This window comes from Balaenoptera physalus (assembly GCF_965194825.1).
Source record: "Balaenoptera physalus genome assembly, chromosome: 21".
In the NCBI taxonomy this organism is placed as follows: domain Eukaryota; kingdom Metazoa; phylum Chordata; class Mammalia; order Artiodactyla; family Balaenopteridae; genus Balaenoptera; species Balaenoptera physalus.
The window spans coordinates 30430523-30449590 of record NC_138902.1 but is presented as its reverse complement, the minus strand read 5'-3'; the positions used below and the strand labels follow the sequence as shown (position 1 = coordinate 30449590).

At 39.1% G+C, this 19068-nt stretch overlaps 2 protein-coding genes across 4 annotated transcripts in view; one reads left to right on the top strand and one right to left on the bottom strand.

The window, feature by feature from the left end:
* Positions 1 to 13250, top strand: part of FAM149A (family with sequence similarity 149 member A) — a 38268-nt gene extending 25018 nt beyond the window's left edge. Inside the window, 9 exon segments of the mRNA XM_082444493.1 lie at positions 25 to 215; positions 1380 to 1534; positions 4985 to 5088; positions 5557 to 5766; positions 9178 to 9298; positions 10520 to 10618; positions 10624 to 10647; positions 10734 to 10812; positions 13155 to 13250. Coding sequence (XP_082300619.1) covers positions 25 to 215; positions 1380 to 1534; positions 4985 to 5088; positions 5557 to 5766; positions 9178 to 9298; positions 10520 to 10618; positions 10624 to 10647; positions 10734 to 10812; positions 13155 to 13228 — 1057 coding nt within the window. The 3' untranslated portion in view covers positions 13229 to 13250.
* A 4139-nt stretch (positions 13251 to 17389) lies between these two features.
* LOC309651646 (uncharacterized protein) overlaps positions 17390 to 19068 on the bottom strand; it is a 105623-nt gene continuing 103944 nt past the window's right edge. For 2 of the 3 annotated variants that reach the window (XR_014258273.1, XM_082444545.1), the window contains one exon: positions 17390 to 17919. The gene's annotated coding sequence lies outside the window, so the exon portion shown is untranslated. Of the gene's footprint in view, positions 17920 to 18355; positions 18952 to 19068 lie in introns of those variants that run through there. The other variant, XR_014258274.1, reaches the window with a different exon arrangement.

The following is a 19068-nucleotide window of genomic DNA, read 5'->3' as shown; positions in this document are numbered from 1 at the left end:
AATGAGAATGGGTTTTGTCCTTAGTGACGAGGACTGTCTTGAACAAAACCCAGCTCATCATCACAGGACGTGGCATAAGCATGGACTTCCTCCTGTATCCCCGCATGACTGTGTCAGAGACGCAGTGGCTGCAGAAGTGTTTGATCACGTCTGGACAGCTGTGGTGGAAATACTGGAAAAGCTGATTAGAAAAAACTGGGAAATTACACTCACAGGTACTTAATTGGTAGAAGTTGACCTAATGAAAAGAAAAAATAACTCCTGTCCTCAGCTTTCTGCCCCACCAGTTTGGCCAAATCTAGGACCTGACTGGGGTGAGAAGGGAAGTTGGGTTTTCTGCCTTTATTCACAAGTGAGCTTTAATCACTTCAAAAAGGACATTCTCGTTTTTTGAGCTATAAAAATAAGGTAGAGGGGGCTTCCCTGGTGGCGCAGTGGTTGAGAATCTGCCTGCCAATGCAGGGGACACGGGTTCGAGCCCTGGTCTGGGAAGATCCCACTTGCCACGGAGCAACTGGGCCCGTGAGCCACAATTACTGAGCCTGTGCGTCTGGAGCCTGTGCTCCGCAACAAGAGAGGCCGCGATGGTGAGAGGCCCGCGCACCGCAATGAAGAGTGGTCCCCACTTGCCGCAACTAGAGAAAGCCCTCGCACAGAAACGAAGACTCAACACAGTCATAAATAAATAAGTAAATAAATAAAAGAACGTGAATTTCTTTAAAAAAAAAAAAATAATAAGGTAGAGGCATTCCTAAAAAAAAACACAGAAATACACAAGAAAGAAGCTACAAGTCACTTTTTAAATTCTGGTTTAAAAAATTACCTAACTAATCTCTAATAATGGGATATCGTTTTTTAATTATAGATGACATTATTTATAAAATAAAATGTAAACAAAGCTAATTTATTAATCACTTCATTTACCTGTATAAAATGTTCTCTAAACTACTTGAAACTGAGCAGAAACAAATTATGGAAATGTCAGTGGTGGACAATAGTGACTAGTGTTAACCAATTTGTATAATCATTAAATATTAATAATTAAATTGTACTTAATTAAATTTACTTAATTAAATGTTACTTTTTCCAATCAAAGGGATTAATTGGGATATTATAAAATACCAAGAATCCTTCTTGCCCCAGTGTATAATCCCGATTTTTCTACGTACCACTGAAATGATAGTCATTTCATTAGATGCTCTTGGAAAAGCGTCAGCCCATTGCTCTGTGGGGTCTGTCCTCTCTATAGGAAGGTTCAGCAGCCACAGCAGACTCAACTCATGGTATCTCAAGAACAAATATTCTCTTTGAACAGGGGATTTTAAGTACATGTATTTGATAGTATTTTTCTTAATAATATTGATTTTTCTTTGGCACAGAAGGAAAAAAACAGAAAGAAAAATTGAAAGTAGCTGAGAATAAATCTCCACCTCTGGTCATTTCCTGTATTAATGCTGATGTGTCCAGTGTTCCCCCGTCCAGAAGTTCTGAAACTCGAAGTGTAATCCTGGCTTCTCATCTTAACCCTCCTCAGGTATATGCTTTTCCACTCTCTCTCTCTTTCCTTCAATCTTTATATCTCTGGCCTCAGTTTGTCAAGAGTGCCATTCTATTAAATTCTGTTATCAAGATATTTGGGTCTGTTGGCCAATAAGACTAAAATTTAAAAATAATTATTTCATGGAGTTGAATAGAATCGCCAGATTCTCTGATAGAGTAGGGACACTCAGATTTGAGACTTTCCACCTGCTTTGAACTGTAGAGCTGTTTCCGTATTTTTAAAGAAAAAAAATGCTTTCCCCCGATAGTTCTAGCCAATTTGAAGGTTACAGATGTTCTCCTGTCCTCCCACCAAAGTGATAAAAGACTCGATCAATGAGTATACGTTAGGTTCATTCAACATTGAGTTTGTATTAAGTGAACTGTATTAGGTGTTTTAAGGAGATGTAAAGATGAACACAGCATATTCCCTGACCTAGTAAAGTGAAGAGTATGATACAGGTCAGATGCAAAGTCTTCTGTGAGCGTTGTGCAAAAAGGAGTTGTAGGAGAAGCAGGGAGAAAATGATTTATTCTGCCTGGAGTGAGGCTTTATCTTTTTGGTTGGAGGTGAAATTTGAACAGAAACATGAAGAAATGAGTAGGCTTTCCTGGATAGGAATTCTGAGTGGGTCAATTCAGACCCACATGGAGGAGTGAGGGAGGGGAGCAGTGATTGGACTGAGGCTTAGAGGATGGGATGCTGGGACAAGCAGAGCCACTGTGGCAAGACCAGGGCGTTTGGAATCAAGAGACCTATGAGGGGAATTATCTTGGACATGTTGTTTAACTTTTCTAAACTTCAGTTTCTTTATCTATAGAACGAGGGTAATAATATGTTGTGCAAGGGATTGTTGTGAGGATAAAGTCATATAAATATGTGAGAGCTCCTAACACAGGCATATACTGGGAAGTCAATAAATTTTTCTTGAATTGTGTCCCTATTCAAAGATCTAGTGGAGGGGCTTCCCTGGTGGCGCAGTGGTTAAGAATCCGCATGCCAATGCAGGAGACACAGGTTTGAGCCCTGGTCCGGGAAGATCCCACACACCACAGAGCAACTAAGCCTGTGCGCCACAACTACTGAGTCTGTGCTCTAGAGCCCGCGAGCCACAACTACTGAAGCCCGTGCTCCTAGAGCCCATGCTCCGCAACAAGAGAAGCCACCACAATGAGAAGCCTGTGCACCGCAACGAAGAGTAGCCCCGCTCGCCGCAACTAGAGAAAGCCCGTGCACAGCAACAAACACCCAACACAGCCAAACATAAATAAATAAAATAATTAAAAGAAAAAAACAGATCTAGTGGAAGGTGAGGCTGGAAAGGATGAGCTTGCTTATGGGAGACCTTCAGGAGTGCTAAGGAGTTTGGACTTTATGTTTGCACAGCCCGTCTGCTGTGGGGAAGCAGAAAAAAGATAAGACAGGATTCCTGGTCCGTACAAGTTAGTTGGAGGGAGTCAAGCCATACCAAACAATACTACATACACACACACACACACACACACACACACACACCCACACACAAAGAGGCAACCTAGAAGATATGTTTAGAGTGGATGAGAGTTTGAGCTTTGGATATAGACTACAACTTTGGAGTCCAATGTCACAAGCTATTGACTCTGTGATCTTGAATCTGCCCCTTTCTTCCAAAGCCTGTTCCATTATCTACGGGATCTATGAAATAGGAAGCTGTGAGAATTAAAGGAGATAAGATATTTAGTACAGTGTGTGGCATAGAGCAGACTAAGTGTTAGCTTTGATTATTATAATCAGATGCTAATTATAGATCATATATTTTATTATATTATATATTGTAATTAGATGTCTTTTAGCTTATAAATGCTGTGGGGTTCAGAGGGAAAATAGCATACCCTTCATAAAGTAGAGTAATACATGAACTAAATCCTAAATGACAGGCAAGATTTATTAAGCTGAAAAAGAAAAGGGAGGCTGACAAGGCAGAGACAAAAATATGCACCCAGCATAGGAGCAATAGGGCCTGAGGTTCACGGAGCAGTGGATTAAAACAGAAATATCTAATAGGATTGTTTTACCCTCTAGTTTAAGGGCTTTACAATTAGTCTTTGTTCGTGCTGTTCAAAAGAAACTTTTGGAATTGCTACCAGTTTAATGAACTTTTTGGTCTCTTTAAAGTGCTCTGACAGGCTCAACAGTATTGCCCACTTTTCATATTAAAATATGAAGTATGAATCGCATATAAAGGAACAGTTGATGACAACATAGAGGAGAACCTTTAACTATCAGGCGATATAAATACACTTGAGAAATATGGAGATTTTAAAATCTAAGGATTTTTTTTTAATGGATATTTTGTTGTGTTTACAGTTTTTTATGGTTTTTCAAAATGCTTTTTACGGCTATTTTGTTGTTTGCATTTGGATAAAAGTTAAAGGAAAGTGAATGGGCAACAAAGTTTAAAGTAAAAATAAAATACTAGTAGAGTTTATTTTGAAAGAGTCAAAGCATTTTAGTGATAATCACAATAGGTCTTAATTTATTCCTCTAACATTTACTTTTATATATATTCAATATGAGGAAAATGTGATAAGGGTTGCCACATTTTTCTCGAACTATAATTCTAGTTTCAGAAATCCTGTTTGCCTGAAGCTATATATTATTTTAAATCCTAGTTGGTCATATTACGGGATGGAATTGGAAATTAATAATTATTTAGCCCTCACTTCATGCTTTCACCAAGGTTATCGAATTGAATTCTCCTAATAACTCTATGAAGTAGGAATCATTATCCCCAGAGTAAAGAGTAGGAAGTTAAAAATCTTTCCAAGATGACCAAGCAGGGGCCACTGAGAACTGGGATTCAAATGCAAGCCTTTCAGACTCTGGTCTCAGGTTTTCCCAGGCTCTGGAGCTGGTCCGGGAAGCTCACTGGGGTGAGCTGTGAAGGGTTGGGTCGGAGGAGAGGTGCCAGGCAAGCTGACCAGTGGGAGCTGGGACACCTTTTCTTTGCTTCTCCAGACTCTCTGTCTACCCTCTTCACCCTGGTGAAGGTGAACATACAGCGAATGAACAGAGGGTTCCCTGCCCTGCAGCTTTTGGGAGCTCAGAGCATGGAGGAGAATGAGGCCTGGCTTGTTTCCTCCTGGCCCTTCTACCGGGTCACAGTGGGTTGGTGGCATTTCTCCATCAGCTACCCTGTCCAGATTGCAGAAACCTCTCCCTCACTTCTTGCTGCTCTGAGCCTAGGTGTGGTAATGTGTCCCTACTGTTAACAAGCCTTGGGGAATTGGTCATTCCTTATTCATTTCTCTTCACGCGTCTTTAGAAAGTATAGTCCCTATATTAAATGCACCTCAAATTAGCCAGTTTGAGGCTGCCCTTTGTTCCCTGCGGGTTCCTGACAGGCGTCAGTAATTGCAATGGCTCTGGGTGCTGTTTAATTTTTATTGTTTTCACTTTCCTCAGATTCACCGCTTCTCCAATAATTTTTATAGTGACTTGAATGGTGTGATGACAATTCAAGCAAAACCACTTCAGCAGAGACCTACCTATTCTGCAGATAGAACACAGTATGTATAAAAAATAATCACCCAGCCTCTTCCCTGCGCTGGACACACTGGACCATTAAAGACCACAGAGGACAAGATGATAAGAATTGCATTTAATCCCATGCTCCAGGTGTGTCTGAGCACATACAGAAATGTGTAAGAGTGAAAACACCCTGTTCTAATGACAACCACAAAACAATTCCTGCTAGGTCAGGGCCGATAAGAAAAGGGGACTGCAGCTGTGAATTCTTAATCTTGTGGGCTATATGGTTTGATTACAAACAATGAGAGACTTAAAACAATGAGATCTTTTCCCCCTGTCGATGATCCTTCACTGAAACTAAAATTGAACTGGAAATGCTGGTCTGTCCATTCATTCAACAAATAGGACTAAGTTCTATGTGCCAGGCCATGTTCTAGACAAAGTCTAGTAAAGGGCAAATGCGTAGAGCTTACATCTGAGTAATGAACTTGACTTCCCTCCCGCAGGGGTGAGCAAGAGGACAAATCACTGGGTGTAGGGGCCGGTGCTCTTTCCTCGGCCCCCCACCGGCTGGCACGGATCTTGGATGCTCACGGGCTACAGACTTCTGCAAAGAAAACACTGGCATACACGAGGCTGCCTTCTCTTACCTCAGAATCACAGAGAGTAAAAATCCCCAGTGTGTACAGTGATGAAGTTCTTAGGGGAACAAAACTGTAAGTCTTGTTTCTCTGGTGGTGAAACAAAGGTCACGGAGGACAGAGATGCTTGTCAATTAGGGTCTATGGTTTATTCCGGACAAAGCATCCCCTGTCAAATCTTATGTGGACAGTTTTCTAAGTAGTTCATTATTTGGATATTTAACATGAATTTGCTCCAGTAGTATACTTAGCTAGATACTAGAATATAAAGTCAAGTCATATATCTACAGCACAGGCAGCTAAGCGCAATGAAACTCTTTTTTTTTTTTTTTTTAATTTAAATTTATTTATTTATTTTATTTATATTTTTGGCTGTGTTGGGTCTTCGTTTCTGTGCCAGGGCTTTCTCTAGTTGTGGCAAGCGGGGGCCACTCTTCATCGCGGTGCGTGGGCCTCTCACTATCGCGGCCTCTCTTGTTGCGGAGCACAGGCTCCAGACGCGCCGGCTCAGTAGTTGTGGCTCACGGGCCCAGTTGCTCCGTGGCATGTGGGATCTTCCCGGACCAGGGCTCGAACCCGTGTCCCCTGCATTGGCAGGCAGATTCTCAACCACTGCGCCACCAGGGAAGCCCCGCAATGAAACTCTTAATGGAGAGGGTCTTAGATGGGTTTCAATGGCTGAGTCTGTAAAACTAATCATTAGCTAATGCTTTTATATATACATAATTAATACTTTCATTGTGAGGTGTAAAAACTGATGTACATAAGATGCTGTTAAAATAAAAGGGACATATACCCATTAGTTTTTATTTATCTTGAAGGGTGAGTTTCATTCTGTGTAGGGAATTTCAGAAAAGCTTTTGACCTTAGGAATCAACACCAAATCATTGCCTTATTAGAAAGGAATTTGTCTCTTCCTTTATTGTAGAATTACGAAGGAGCTTTCCAGTTTTCTCACTCACTCAAGTGTGAGGCAATACTTATGTTAACAACAGCCAGTGTTTGTTGACTGCTTTCATGTTCCCAGCACTAGCTAAATGAATCACATTTATTGTCTTATTTGTGACCTACCACAAACCTTTGAGTTGGTACTCACATTATCCCAAATCTAAGGTGAGGAAACAGAGGCTGAAAGAAGTTGAATAACTGGCCAAAGATCATCCCACGAGGGAGAGGCAGAGCTGGGACTCCCCCACAGTGCTGCCTGGCTTTGGAGACCAGTCCCTGGACCACCGGGCCACCAGGCTTCCTGCAGCCCGGGAGGCAGTTATTACAGGGACCGCATCTAGGTCCCTGTGCGGGGGGGGATGTGTAAGCAGCTGCCAATGCTTAACGAGTGACTGGACTCCTTCGAGATGCATTCCACAGCACCCCTTACAGCTTTATGATAAGTCAGCGTTTCTTTCACTAGTCGGAAGTGCTCTTTCCAGCTTTATTTGAGTCTGCTCTGTTAATTCTTTCGAGATCTCACTCCCTCCTCCATGTCACTTTGGCCACCTGGGACCCTCTTCGTCATCCTCTGCCGTGTCAATAGCACATTACTGGCTCTCTCCTCTTCCTCCCAGCCCACCCGGGCTCCACTGTCAGGCTTTCATCAAAATCCTTTTCTATTTTTTATTGAAATAAATTCAGACACCTCCAGCTGTACATTCCCTTCCTGTCTTGTCCTGGCCTCTCCCTATTTGTAGATCCATGTTTTTCAACGTTTTAAAAATTATTGCCATGCCAAGAAGCCCTTTTAGAGTATCTTTCCTAATTCCTCCCCCACCTGTGAAATTTTAATATAGTGTAGAGTTTTGTACTATTTTTAATATCTGTGTTTTACACATAAAAAGAATAAGATTTTTGTTGTCCCACCAAGAGCCAACATTTGCCCTTTGGGGGCAACATCACATCTTTGATTATGGCACCTGCTTTCCGTTACTTCTCATCACCCACCTTGCTTCTGGTCAGCATTATCTCCTCTCTGACCCACAAACATACCAGCTATGCATAGTCTTACTTCTGTGATTTTGTTCATGCTCTGTCTTTCCTTTTGATTAAAATACCATTTTTTTCTAATTATCAAAGTACTACAAGTTCACCAGGGACCATTAGGACAGTACCAAAAATATAAGTAGAAATCAAAGATCCCCTGTATGCTCAACACATAGAAATATAAAAATGACAACTGTTGGTAAATTTACTACTAGTTTTGTCTATGATTAAATTTCTTCTTTTCTTTCCATTATCGTTTTTCTAATACTAACATTATCTTACTATTTTATAATGTAGCTCCTTTTCATATACTCTTCACTTAACATTATTCATATTTTCCATGTTATCAGATATTTTTGAAAGCATGATTTTAACGACTAAAATATAATTATGTGGGTATATAATAATTTACTGCGTTGCCCTATTACTGAAAATTTTCATTTCTTCTATATTTTCACTATTATATTGTACAGTGAACATTAGCTTACATAAATTTTAGTAAGGATGTCTTTAAACTGTTTCCCAGTGGTGAGTCCTAGAAGTAAAGCTACCAGGTCAAAGGTTATGGATATTTTTAAGGCTCTTGAAATATTTTTCCAAAGTTCTTCTAAGAATGGTTCTACCAACTTATAGACCCACTAGCAATACACAAGACTTTTTCCTTGCAGCCTGTAAACTTTAGTTAGTATGTATATTTTAAAGCTTGATGAGTCAAAAATTGTCATATTTTAATTTTCATGAATTAATTATTAATAAATAAATGAATTAGAATCTGTTTCTAGAATATCCATCTCTATTCTTGTGCACAAATTAGACAATTTAATTTTTCAGTGTTAATATGTGGTAGGGAAGGTCTTTTATCATCATTACTCTTCCTTTGTTGAAATTACTCACCCATGTTGACAAATAAATTTTACAATCTGGTTGTCAAATTTTAAAAAAAGTATCACATTGGACCTCATAGCATTAAATCTATTAAAAATGTAGGAATAATTGACATTTTCACAAAACATAGTTTTCCCATCAGAGAGCATATTTTGCCTTTTATGACCTTACATAAATTTTTGTGGTTTTCCTCATCTAGGCCCTGCACATTGAGAATTAATTTTATCCTTCATTGATTGCTCTATTCCCTAAATTTCTACAGTGCTTGTATTCAGAACCAGACACCGTAGCACTATATTATATCAACTGCACTGCATTGTAATCTAATTACTTGATTTGCTTTCAATACTTTGTAATCTTCTTAAGGAGAGGAACTAGATCTTCAAAAACTTCCGTGTTCTGCGCAGGGGCTAGCATAGCTGAGCACTCAGTGAATACAGGCTCACAGTCTTTACTAAACACAGAGGTGACTGGGGCTGGGACTCAGTCCCCCGCCCATCTTCCAGAAACTCAGCTCATCCTACTTGGCATTTCCTTTGGGAGGAAGGTTGTGATTAATAGCTTCGCGGTAAGGTCCGTCCGTCTCTGTACCTGGGTACTCAGATCATGTTGTTGTGTTTACAGGCAAACTGGCGTGGACCGCACGGCCTCCCCACCAGTTCAGACCTCAAGGAGCAGGTTGCCACCAATAGGCTCAGAGACTGGGGAGCAGAATATGGCAGTTCCCGGATCGCGCCCTGTTTCTGTAAGACAGATTTCTTAATATTTAAGTGCACCATTTACATTGTTTGTTGGAAAACAAACAAACATAATTTGGACACTTCCACATGAACACGGTAGCATAAAATGTCTCCATGATCTGTTTCTTGAAAGTAACTGGCTTGTGAGAATTTATAGGAGGTGGGAGGATTAATTCAATATTTTGTGAAATAAAAACACGGCCCGAACTAAATCAGAAAGTCCAGGTGTCAAGGCAATATCTGATGGTCAAGATGGTGTAGTGAAGAAAATAGCATGAAGATTACGTCAGGGGACAGGCAGATCTGTGTTTGAATCCTGCCACACAAACTCTTTATATGATTTGCTTCCAATTAATCTCCCTGAGCCTGAATTTTCTCACTTATAAAAGGGCAATAATGATTCCTACCTCAAAGAATTGTTATAAGGATTAAATGAATTTATAGATGTTAAATATTGCCTGGCATAGATTAAGAACACAGTAACATACCCTGCCATTTTTCCTAGCTCTCATTTTTACAGTTAATCTTTGCCATGTTCACTGGAATGTAGGTGCAATGTCTTCTTCACCCAAGCTCAACTCAGCCAAGCAACCACAGAAAAGTCTGGGGAAGGTATGCTGCTGGTAGAAAGCCTAACCAGATTTCCCCCAGATTTATAATGACTGCTCACTTCACTCCAATACAAGTAACTTGTGTCTATTTTATAAAACACCCCCAAGTGTGAGAACATAAAGCCTAGAGAGAGAAAAACCAGCTGAGGCAGGGCTTTCTCTCGCATTCCTTCTGCCTCCTTGAATATAACAGTAAAACTCATTCTCAGAAGGCAAGAGTTGCAAAGCTTTAATATTTAACTTTAGAATATTGTGGCTTAGAGTGGAATCCTAAAAGCAGTCAAATATCACATTTAAAAAAAGTCAGATGCTTCACAAATGCAGAATAACATTTCTATCATAGTTTAATATTAAGAATTTTATGCGGTTAAGGTTTTTAATCCATATTTACTTATTAAGGCCCTACCACTTTACCGGGTTAAAAACTACAATTACATAATTAAATTGATATGTGTGTTTAGTGGACCTTATACTTAGCAATATCTAAATAAAAGTTTTCAAATAAGCGAGTGAATGAATGATAAACGAGTGACTGATTGAAGCATATATAGATTTTCTTTTGTCTTTTTAAGGATTGCATTTATTTTAAACAAGAGCATATCATCCTTCATTTAGTTCAGAGGAAGGCATCCACAAAACCATGTGTTGAGCGCAGTACCTGTCTGTGTAGAACGATCACCCCTTCAAGAAAGATCTCTGGCCACGGAACAGTTTTCAAGCCCAGCACAACCCATACATCTCGGGTCGGTTCTCTGTTAACCATAACTTTCATTTTTAAAAATATTTGAAACAATAAAACTCATCCCTCATTTTATTTTTCTTCTAACAGTCAGATACGCCTCGAAAAGGTTCATTGACACTGAGGGAATTTGCTGGTCACACATGGACAGGTCAAGGTTTTTTGACAGGTCGGTGTTCTCCATATACAAATAAAATGATGTAATACGTGAAGTTGCAAGTTTTGGCAAGAGAAATTGGAGATTATCGACCTTGAGAGGACAGTTTTGACCAAGAGTTTGTCATCTATGGTTATATCTCAGGAATCTCCATAAAGAGCAAAACTGCAAAGACAAGCACTTCTCTGCTGTTGGTTAAAAAACAAAAAGTAACTGAGTAAATCTGAAGATCGAAGTGGTTTTGGTAAACGATTCATGAATCAATTGGGCAGCATCTCATGTGGCAAACAGAGAGATATTCTGAGGAGTTGCAGGGCATGGAAGGCTTTTATAAAAGGAAGGCAGGACAAGGAAAGGAGATCATCAGCAAGGAAAAAAGGAAAGTTCATTGGAGGAAAGTAAAAGTTCAAGTGATGATAGCTTGTCTTTGGCTGAGCTGCCGAGTTTTCCATTGGCTGGGCTTGTTGCTGGGCAAGAAGGAAGTCTTCCTTCCTCCTGCTGGGGCAGGAATGTAGCTGCGCTTCCTGTTTGGGAGGGCAAGGTAGTCTCTTCCTGTTGGGGTCAGTCAGTTACTGATGTCTTCCCGGTGGGGTAATTGAAGGTGAGTGGTGGGCAGGGCATGAGAGCTCCCACTACTGGCCTTCCGACCCCAGCTTTGGCTGAGGTTTCCTTTTATTAATTTGCACAATCTTAAAGGAGAAAATGCCCAAAGGTTCCTAATAATTTAGAGCCTCACCCTCATAAAAAAGAAAATGCTGTCTTATGAGTCTTATGAGAAATCAATGTCTCTCTCTGCTGTAGAGTTTCCATGCTTTTCTTCTGAATGAAACTCTATTTTTAGATTCTCTTTGAAGATCTCATTATAAAAATGCTTCACAAAATTAATACAAATCTTCTAGTTATTTTATGATGTAGAGTTTTACAGATAAATACTTATTCTCAGGTAGTATGCCATTTAAAGAATGAAGTTTCTAGACTGAATTCAGGCCTATGATGTTTTAATTTTCAAAACCGTTACCAACATTTTTGTTCAAGGAGGCAACGTAGCATCGTCATGAGGTGTGCCACTCCGGAATCAAATGCCTCGTTTCCATCCTGACTCGAGCACCTACTAGCTGAGCACTTTAGGAGAGCCTCAACTGCTCCGGGCCTCAGTTCTTTTATAACAGACTAGATGGAGAAAACAATTATTGGAAAAATGTATGGAAAGGACCTAGCTAGATGCCAAGCATACACTGCTCAAAAATTATGAATCATTTGTGTTATAGATAATCTCAAATGTACAGGATAATTTGCTGTTTTAAGGGAAATACTTAATATATTATAACTTTAAAATAAATCTAGTATAACTCAAGCACTGGGACAACTCAGGTTTATCACTGTTTATGTCAGCCCTTCTATAGTTCTATAGCATAGTGATGTCAAAATTTCTTTATTTTTTTGAGATTTTTCTCCTATGCTCATAGCTCTAAGCTGCTGTGTGTGTCTTTTTGTTGCTTTTTGCCTAGTGCATTCCCCAGGAGTATTCGCTGTCATTTTCAATGACAATAGTTCTTTCTCTAAAAGGCAGCCATGGCGTGTGAGAGACAGAACAGTGAGGGTTGATAAATATGATTCTGCGGATGGCCAGTAGACAGTGGTGCTAAGGAGTTTTGATGAATTCAGTTTCGGAGATGTTGACTGCAGCGTGCTAAGTGGAGATGCTGAATAGTTTTTTGGGCGCACAGGAGTAGAGGTTAGGAGAGGAAACTGGGCTCTGAATTTGTTTAAAATCTGCACTCTTAATTTTTCACCAAATACTAAGTCACTGTATTCTCTTATCAATAACTTTGTGACAACTATCATTATTGCTGGTTGGAGGCCTTTTTCATGTCTATAGAAGTGATTGAGGGTACATAAGAGAGATGTTCCTGTATTTCTAAAGATTTATTTTCTTTTTCTCTGACAAGCAGGCTTGTGGTCTCTTGCTTACCTTTGCTTCCAGGTCCAAAAGTGCAGGGGCTATTAACTTATCAACATTATTTCTGTAGCAGAAAAAAAAAAAAAAGAAAAAAGAAAAAAGAAAGGAGAAGCTGAGGGACCAACAGTGGAAAGGACTTCTTAAAGTAGCTGACAGAGTTCTCTGGCGGAACTCACGGCCAGGACCGAGGCCCAGTGGAGGGGGTGCACCCCTCTTTCTTCTCAGCACCCAAAATGGCAGTTTTTCCAGATGACTATTTCCTGATTTGTGTACAAGTGACATTAAGTTTTCTTTTTTCGTTTTAAAAAATATCATCTGCATGGAACATTTAACTTGATCCTTTTGAGACCTGGGATTTGTAACATTTTAATGAGAATTTTGCTTGGTGTTTCAGGTTCACAATTTCCACCAAAATCTTTTCAGAGGACAACTTTGACTTTCAGAAAGAGATTCCAAGTGATGTCTTGATGTGACTTCACCAGGGCTCCAAGTGACGTCTTGATGTGACTTCACCAGGGCTCCTGCTGGAGCATTCAAAGCCTCAGTACACCATTTATCACTTGAAAAATAGAAGAAGTATTGGTATGTATCTGTCTGACAGTCTGAGATGTTAGACTACCTGAGAGAAATGCAAACAAATAAACAACTTAATTTTGAACACTTTGTGCTGTAAAGAGAATACAAGTCAAACTCAGCAACCTTCTTCATTATCGGAAGCATTCCAATAAAGGTTCTTTAGGCTTTGCTCAGAAGAATCTAATATGTGTTTATAATTCATCCTTTTATTAATTATACACAGACACATACATGCTTAGTGCGTATATTCACACACTACTTAATATATGAAAGTATATTATCTAGGAATATGCCCTTTTATCTAGGAGTATGTAACTTTATGTCTTGACATTTTTTTGTCTCATTCTATTAATTCCATCAAAGTCCTAGTCACTAATAGACATTACTCCCTCCTTTAGAAAATAGCAAAGTCATCTTTGGTGCAATATGACAGGTTGACTAGTGTTCAGATTGTTCTAGTCGTGCTGACTTGCTTATACCTTTTTAAAAAAGCACTTTAGTCATGAACCTCTTTGAGGAATGTCAGTGGCTGTCTTAAGCCAATTTTCCTTTACTAGTTTTCATGCTCAAATTCAGGCACTCTATTTAAAATATAATAAAATAAAATATAAATGAGTATAAATGTAGTTAAAATATATTGCATATGGTTTCATCTTTATTGTTTACGACGGAAGTGCTCGTCCACTGGAGGGAAGGCTTCGCGGCAGCATCTTCCTTATTTCATTATAATCTGATCTCTGCTCAAATGTCACCTCTGCAAAAAGCCTTCCCCCCCGATCCTTCTGTTTAAACAGCATCTCTCCCCTCCCTCTGTCCTCTAGCCCTGCCTTATTTTCCTTCAGAGCATGTGTCCTGACCTGACATTAATACAGAAAATGGAACAGAGAAGCCACAGGAGCAATGATCAGTTGAAGGCAACCCTCTAGGGTCCTTTATCTTTTGCTCCTCTTTCCCCCTTACCTACCGTTGTTTTCCTTTATAGTGATCGAAACCCTTAGACTCAGTTTGATATTCTCAGATCTCGAATGACCATAATTTCTTCTTTTCCATCAGATAATTATATTCTGTGAAGCTAACTTTCATTAATCCAAAATGAGACTTTATATTTAACCATATAAATGTACGATAGATCATTTTCAGACATAATTCTGGTTGTAAGAAGAGAAGATTATTGCCAACTAATAGATGTCTGGAAATTAAAAAGTACATTGGGGCTGGAATTCGTGTTGTCCTTTATCACAGAGTGGACAAAACAAAAATGAGCCGAGAGCCTTGCCTCTGAGAGATGATTTCTCCTTTCCATTCTCTGCTCCATTTTCCATGGTAGTGGAACCAGTTAGGGAGCGGACATGAGGACGGTCACTGTATCTATACCCCTTCTGCATGGCCGCAGGTCCGTAACTCCAGGTAATATCCCTAACGCTTAGTTACCTTCACTAAGCAGACCAAATCATTTTGAGAATTTTCTAAACTATCCCCAAACATTAGCTATAGAAACTTTCAAGAGAAAATATCAGTTTGAATTTCATTGTTGGCAAACATGAGGGATTTCTAGACATGTGAGCAGCCTGGGGCCCCGTTCCTAAGGGTCTCTAGTCAGGTGCGATCTGGTCCATAATTACTGCTAAATGTGCCCCTTCTATCCACCCTGCTCTTTCAGAACCATTCAGGCTATTTTATATCAATTTCCAGGAACCATCCAACTCCTTACCTAATCAGCCCAGACTTCTTAGAAGGGAACCTGACTGATATACATCTTAAACTAACATTAAGGTAGACTATCCAAGACTGTTTTTTCATAGAAAACAACTGAATAGATTGCATGGTAGCTTTACTTTATCGGGCTTCAGAGTTTTGCAAATAAGAATCTATTATTATATATATTGACAAAAATACTTTAAAAAATAGAAGTACAGTGGTCTAGACTCATACCTTACAAACATTTTCTACTGGAAAATAAAGTACTATTTTAGAGATAACAAAGATTTGGCTCTACCACTCACTTAAAAAAAACCCTGCTCATGCATATATTTTAACACCTGTATTAAAGATAATACAGATAATAATTTAGAGTTTAGTAAATAATGCTTAAATCAAGGATGGTGTAGGGCAGTGTTTTCATAATAATCTACTTTGATAAATGAGTCTCATCTTAGAATTTCCCTAACAAAGTGTGAAAAAGGCAAATCAAATTACTCCTGAGATCAATTTTTAAACTAAGGTTAGTGACTATATTAATTAAAATGTCAGTTTATCCAAAACCAAAGAAGAAATGAAGGTATTTAAAAATAATATAAAAACATGTAAAATACCATAGAAAACTACTAGATTGTATGAATTTAATACTAAAGGAAGTAACCATAGAGTTGTTATTCCGAACTAGAATGGGATTTCTATACCAATTAAGAGGTACATTTTTATAATATCATAAATCATTTGCATATTATATTTTTATTGTCATTGTTTTCTTATGACTACAGATCATGGTTTGGATGTTTAATTCTTTAATTTTTAATAAAAAGTGTTGAGTTTTCAAAACTTCATTACATTTATAAAATCTTCTTTAGGTTCCCAATTTTCAATATAATTTGTGTAAATATCTCTCTATTCTGCAGTGTCTAATACACAGGTTACTCATTCATTTATTTCCAACTCCATAGCAAACTTTTCCCTGTGAATTCAAAATATATATCTATATATGTTTGTGAGGGTTTTACCTCATTTATGAGTTCACCAATTTAATCTTCATTTCAGAAAATGGCATTCCTGAGCGGCAATCTTACTTGATATTTATCAAGCACCTCCTTTGTATAAGATTCTGTTCTAAACATTGGGCTGAACAAGACAAAGTTTTGCCCTAATAGAACTTATATTCTAGTGGAGGGCACAGACTGTAAACAAATCAATAGAAACATAAGGTGAGATAACAATCAGTGCTATGAAGAAATATAAAATAAGGCCATGTGACAGAGAGCGGAAAGAGTTGCAACTTTAGATAGAACAGTCAGGGGAGGCTTTATTGCAGAGGTAGTCTTTGAGCAAAGACTCAAAGCAAATGAGAAAAGAAGCCATGTAGAGATGAAACAAAGAATTCTAGACAGAGGAAAAAATACACAGCCCAAAACACGAGCATACCTGGAGGTTTGAAGAGCAACAAAGAGGCCAGTGGGACACGGGATGGAATTAGCAAGGGGGTAAATAATAAAGAATGAGGTCAGCAAAGTAATAGGAGCTGAGGGTTTAAGATCCTTTTTGGCCTTGGAAGTTGTAAATTACCTGAAATGGGGAGCCACTGGAGAGTTTTGAGGACGGAGTGATGTAATCTGACACGAGATGATGTTTCAGATCAGATGATAGTGGTGCAGCTGGGGAGAAGTCAGGGACTTTGGGTGTGTTCTCAAATTTGAGCCAATAGGATTTGCCATTGAATTGGATGAGGAGGGTAACAAAACATGAATCCAGATTGACTCCAAAGCTCTGGCTTAACACTTGGAAAGATGGTGTTGGCCTTTACCGAAATCGGTATATATGGCATATATATATATATATATATATATATATATATATATATATATATATATATATATATATATATATATATATGGTATTTAAGTACTGAAATGGATGAGATAACCAAGAGAGTGAGAATTTAGAAGCAGGGAAAAAAGAGTTCTGAGCCCCGGGCATTTTAACATCTGGAGGTATGGGATGTGAAGAGAAACTAGCAAAGCAGACAGAAAGAATGACTGGTGAGGGAGAAAAAAATCAAGAGAATATGGACTCCTCAAAGTCAAATGGGGGCGGGGGGGTTCAAGGAAGTGATAAGGACTCAAATATGTTGAATGCTGTTGATAAGTCAATTTATATAAGGTCTGAGAAATGACTTAAAGATTTAGCTACATGGGAGATATTGGTGATCTTGACAAGATCTGTGCTAGAAGAATGGACAAGGCAAAAGTCTCAACAGGCTTCAGGAGAGAATAAGAGGAGGAATTGAAGACAGTAGGAATTTACACTGATCATTTGATGTGTGTGAGTATATAGATAACATAGTTCTATATCCAATGAGAATTTATTTTTTTAATCTAAATTAGATATCTTTTTCATACTGGGAATCATTCCAAGTGAGATAAAATTTAAGGAAATCAAAGTGTTAACATTTACAAAGCCTTTCTGTAGTTTATAACACATTCTGGCCCATGACTTTAACTTTCAGAAGCACTTATTTCAAGCTGGGGAGAGTAGAAAACAAAGACCTTCCAAGTGGGAAGGGATTCGTCCTTTACTGTAGAATGAATCTTCAGGAGAGAAAGTAAGTTCATACCTTCCTACTCAGTTGGATTAGTTCCATGGAGCTGACAATGAATGTGGTTACAAAGGCAGACAGATTGTCTTCACCTTGGCACAGCACTGTTTCCTACACAGAGCATCCTTACACTTTATGGTGGACCTTCTAAGACGCAGCACTGTGTACTTCGCTGCCAGGAGAGAAGGATGGTGCTGTGCATTTCTTGCAGGCCTGGCCATCTGACTGGTTTCCTCTGAAATGTAAATATTCCAAGGCAGTATGAGAAGGGTCCCATCTGGTAACAAGAAAACCACAGGAAAGATGAAAGGGAACAAAGGCACAAGGCTTTTATTTTGTTGACCCTTAAAAAATCTTCAGTGTCCTCTTCCTCACCCACAAATTGCCTTCAAAATAAAACTAAACCGTGTACGCCTGGCAGTCAAGGTTTATTTCAGCTTGCCCCAAGCCACCCATCAACGTCATCTTGCTCTAGGCACTCTGAGCTACCTTGTGCTCCAAGCAGGGGCCCCTACACTGTCTCCTGAACCCCTCATATCCTTCCCTGGGCTGGAGCACTTCTTCTCTCATGCTGCCTGGAGCACTCACTCCCCCCACCCCACCCTCATCCCCATCCCTCCCTCTTTCTCGACTCCCTGAGGGCTGCAGTTGTACGTTATATTCCTTGTTTTGTCCACAGGGATTAGCAGAGAGTCAGATATAGACAAATCCTGTACTTTTATAGCTTTAATTGACCTTGTGGCTCAGCCTCAGTCCTTTAGAGAGAAGGAAATGAAAGCCCAGAAGATATACTGAAAGTTATTACACAGATATATTTTTTAAAAGTGTTAAAGTAATTAAACAATATGGAAGGGAATAACATAAAAAGTGTAAGTTCTTCTCCATTCCCACGCAGTCGAGTTGATCATTATTTTTCTTTCCAGATATTAGTCTAACTGCAGAGAAAATAATTCTCCCAAAGAGGGCATTACATTATATACTTTGTTCTGCAACTTGTTTATTATTATTTTCCACTTAATATTTCATGAACATCTTTCTGTGTCAGTATATATATATGACTTGAAGAAATTCAGTTGGAGAAAAGTCTTAGGTATGTTTTTCTCTACATCAAAGAGGCTCTGCAGGTGGCTGCGAGTAAAACTAATCCAATTAAGCAAAATAAAAATGCAGGGTATTCTCAATATTCCATCTTCCTTGGCACTTTTCCTATAGCTTAGGGACGTGCTGCTAGGAGAGGGACCCTCCTTCCCAGCTCCTTTGTGAAGAAGGATCAAGTGTAGACAAGGGAACCAGAGTCAGGATTGGGTACCTGGAGAAAAGAGAGAATTTGGTAGTCAGGGAAACCAGCCCCTGGGCAGAAGCGGAGCAGCCTTCTCACTGTCCTTACCTTTTCCTTCTGCAGGCTCAGAGGTTTGTCTTCTTTCCC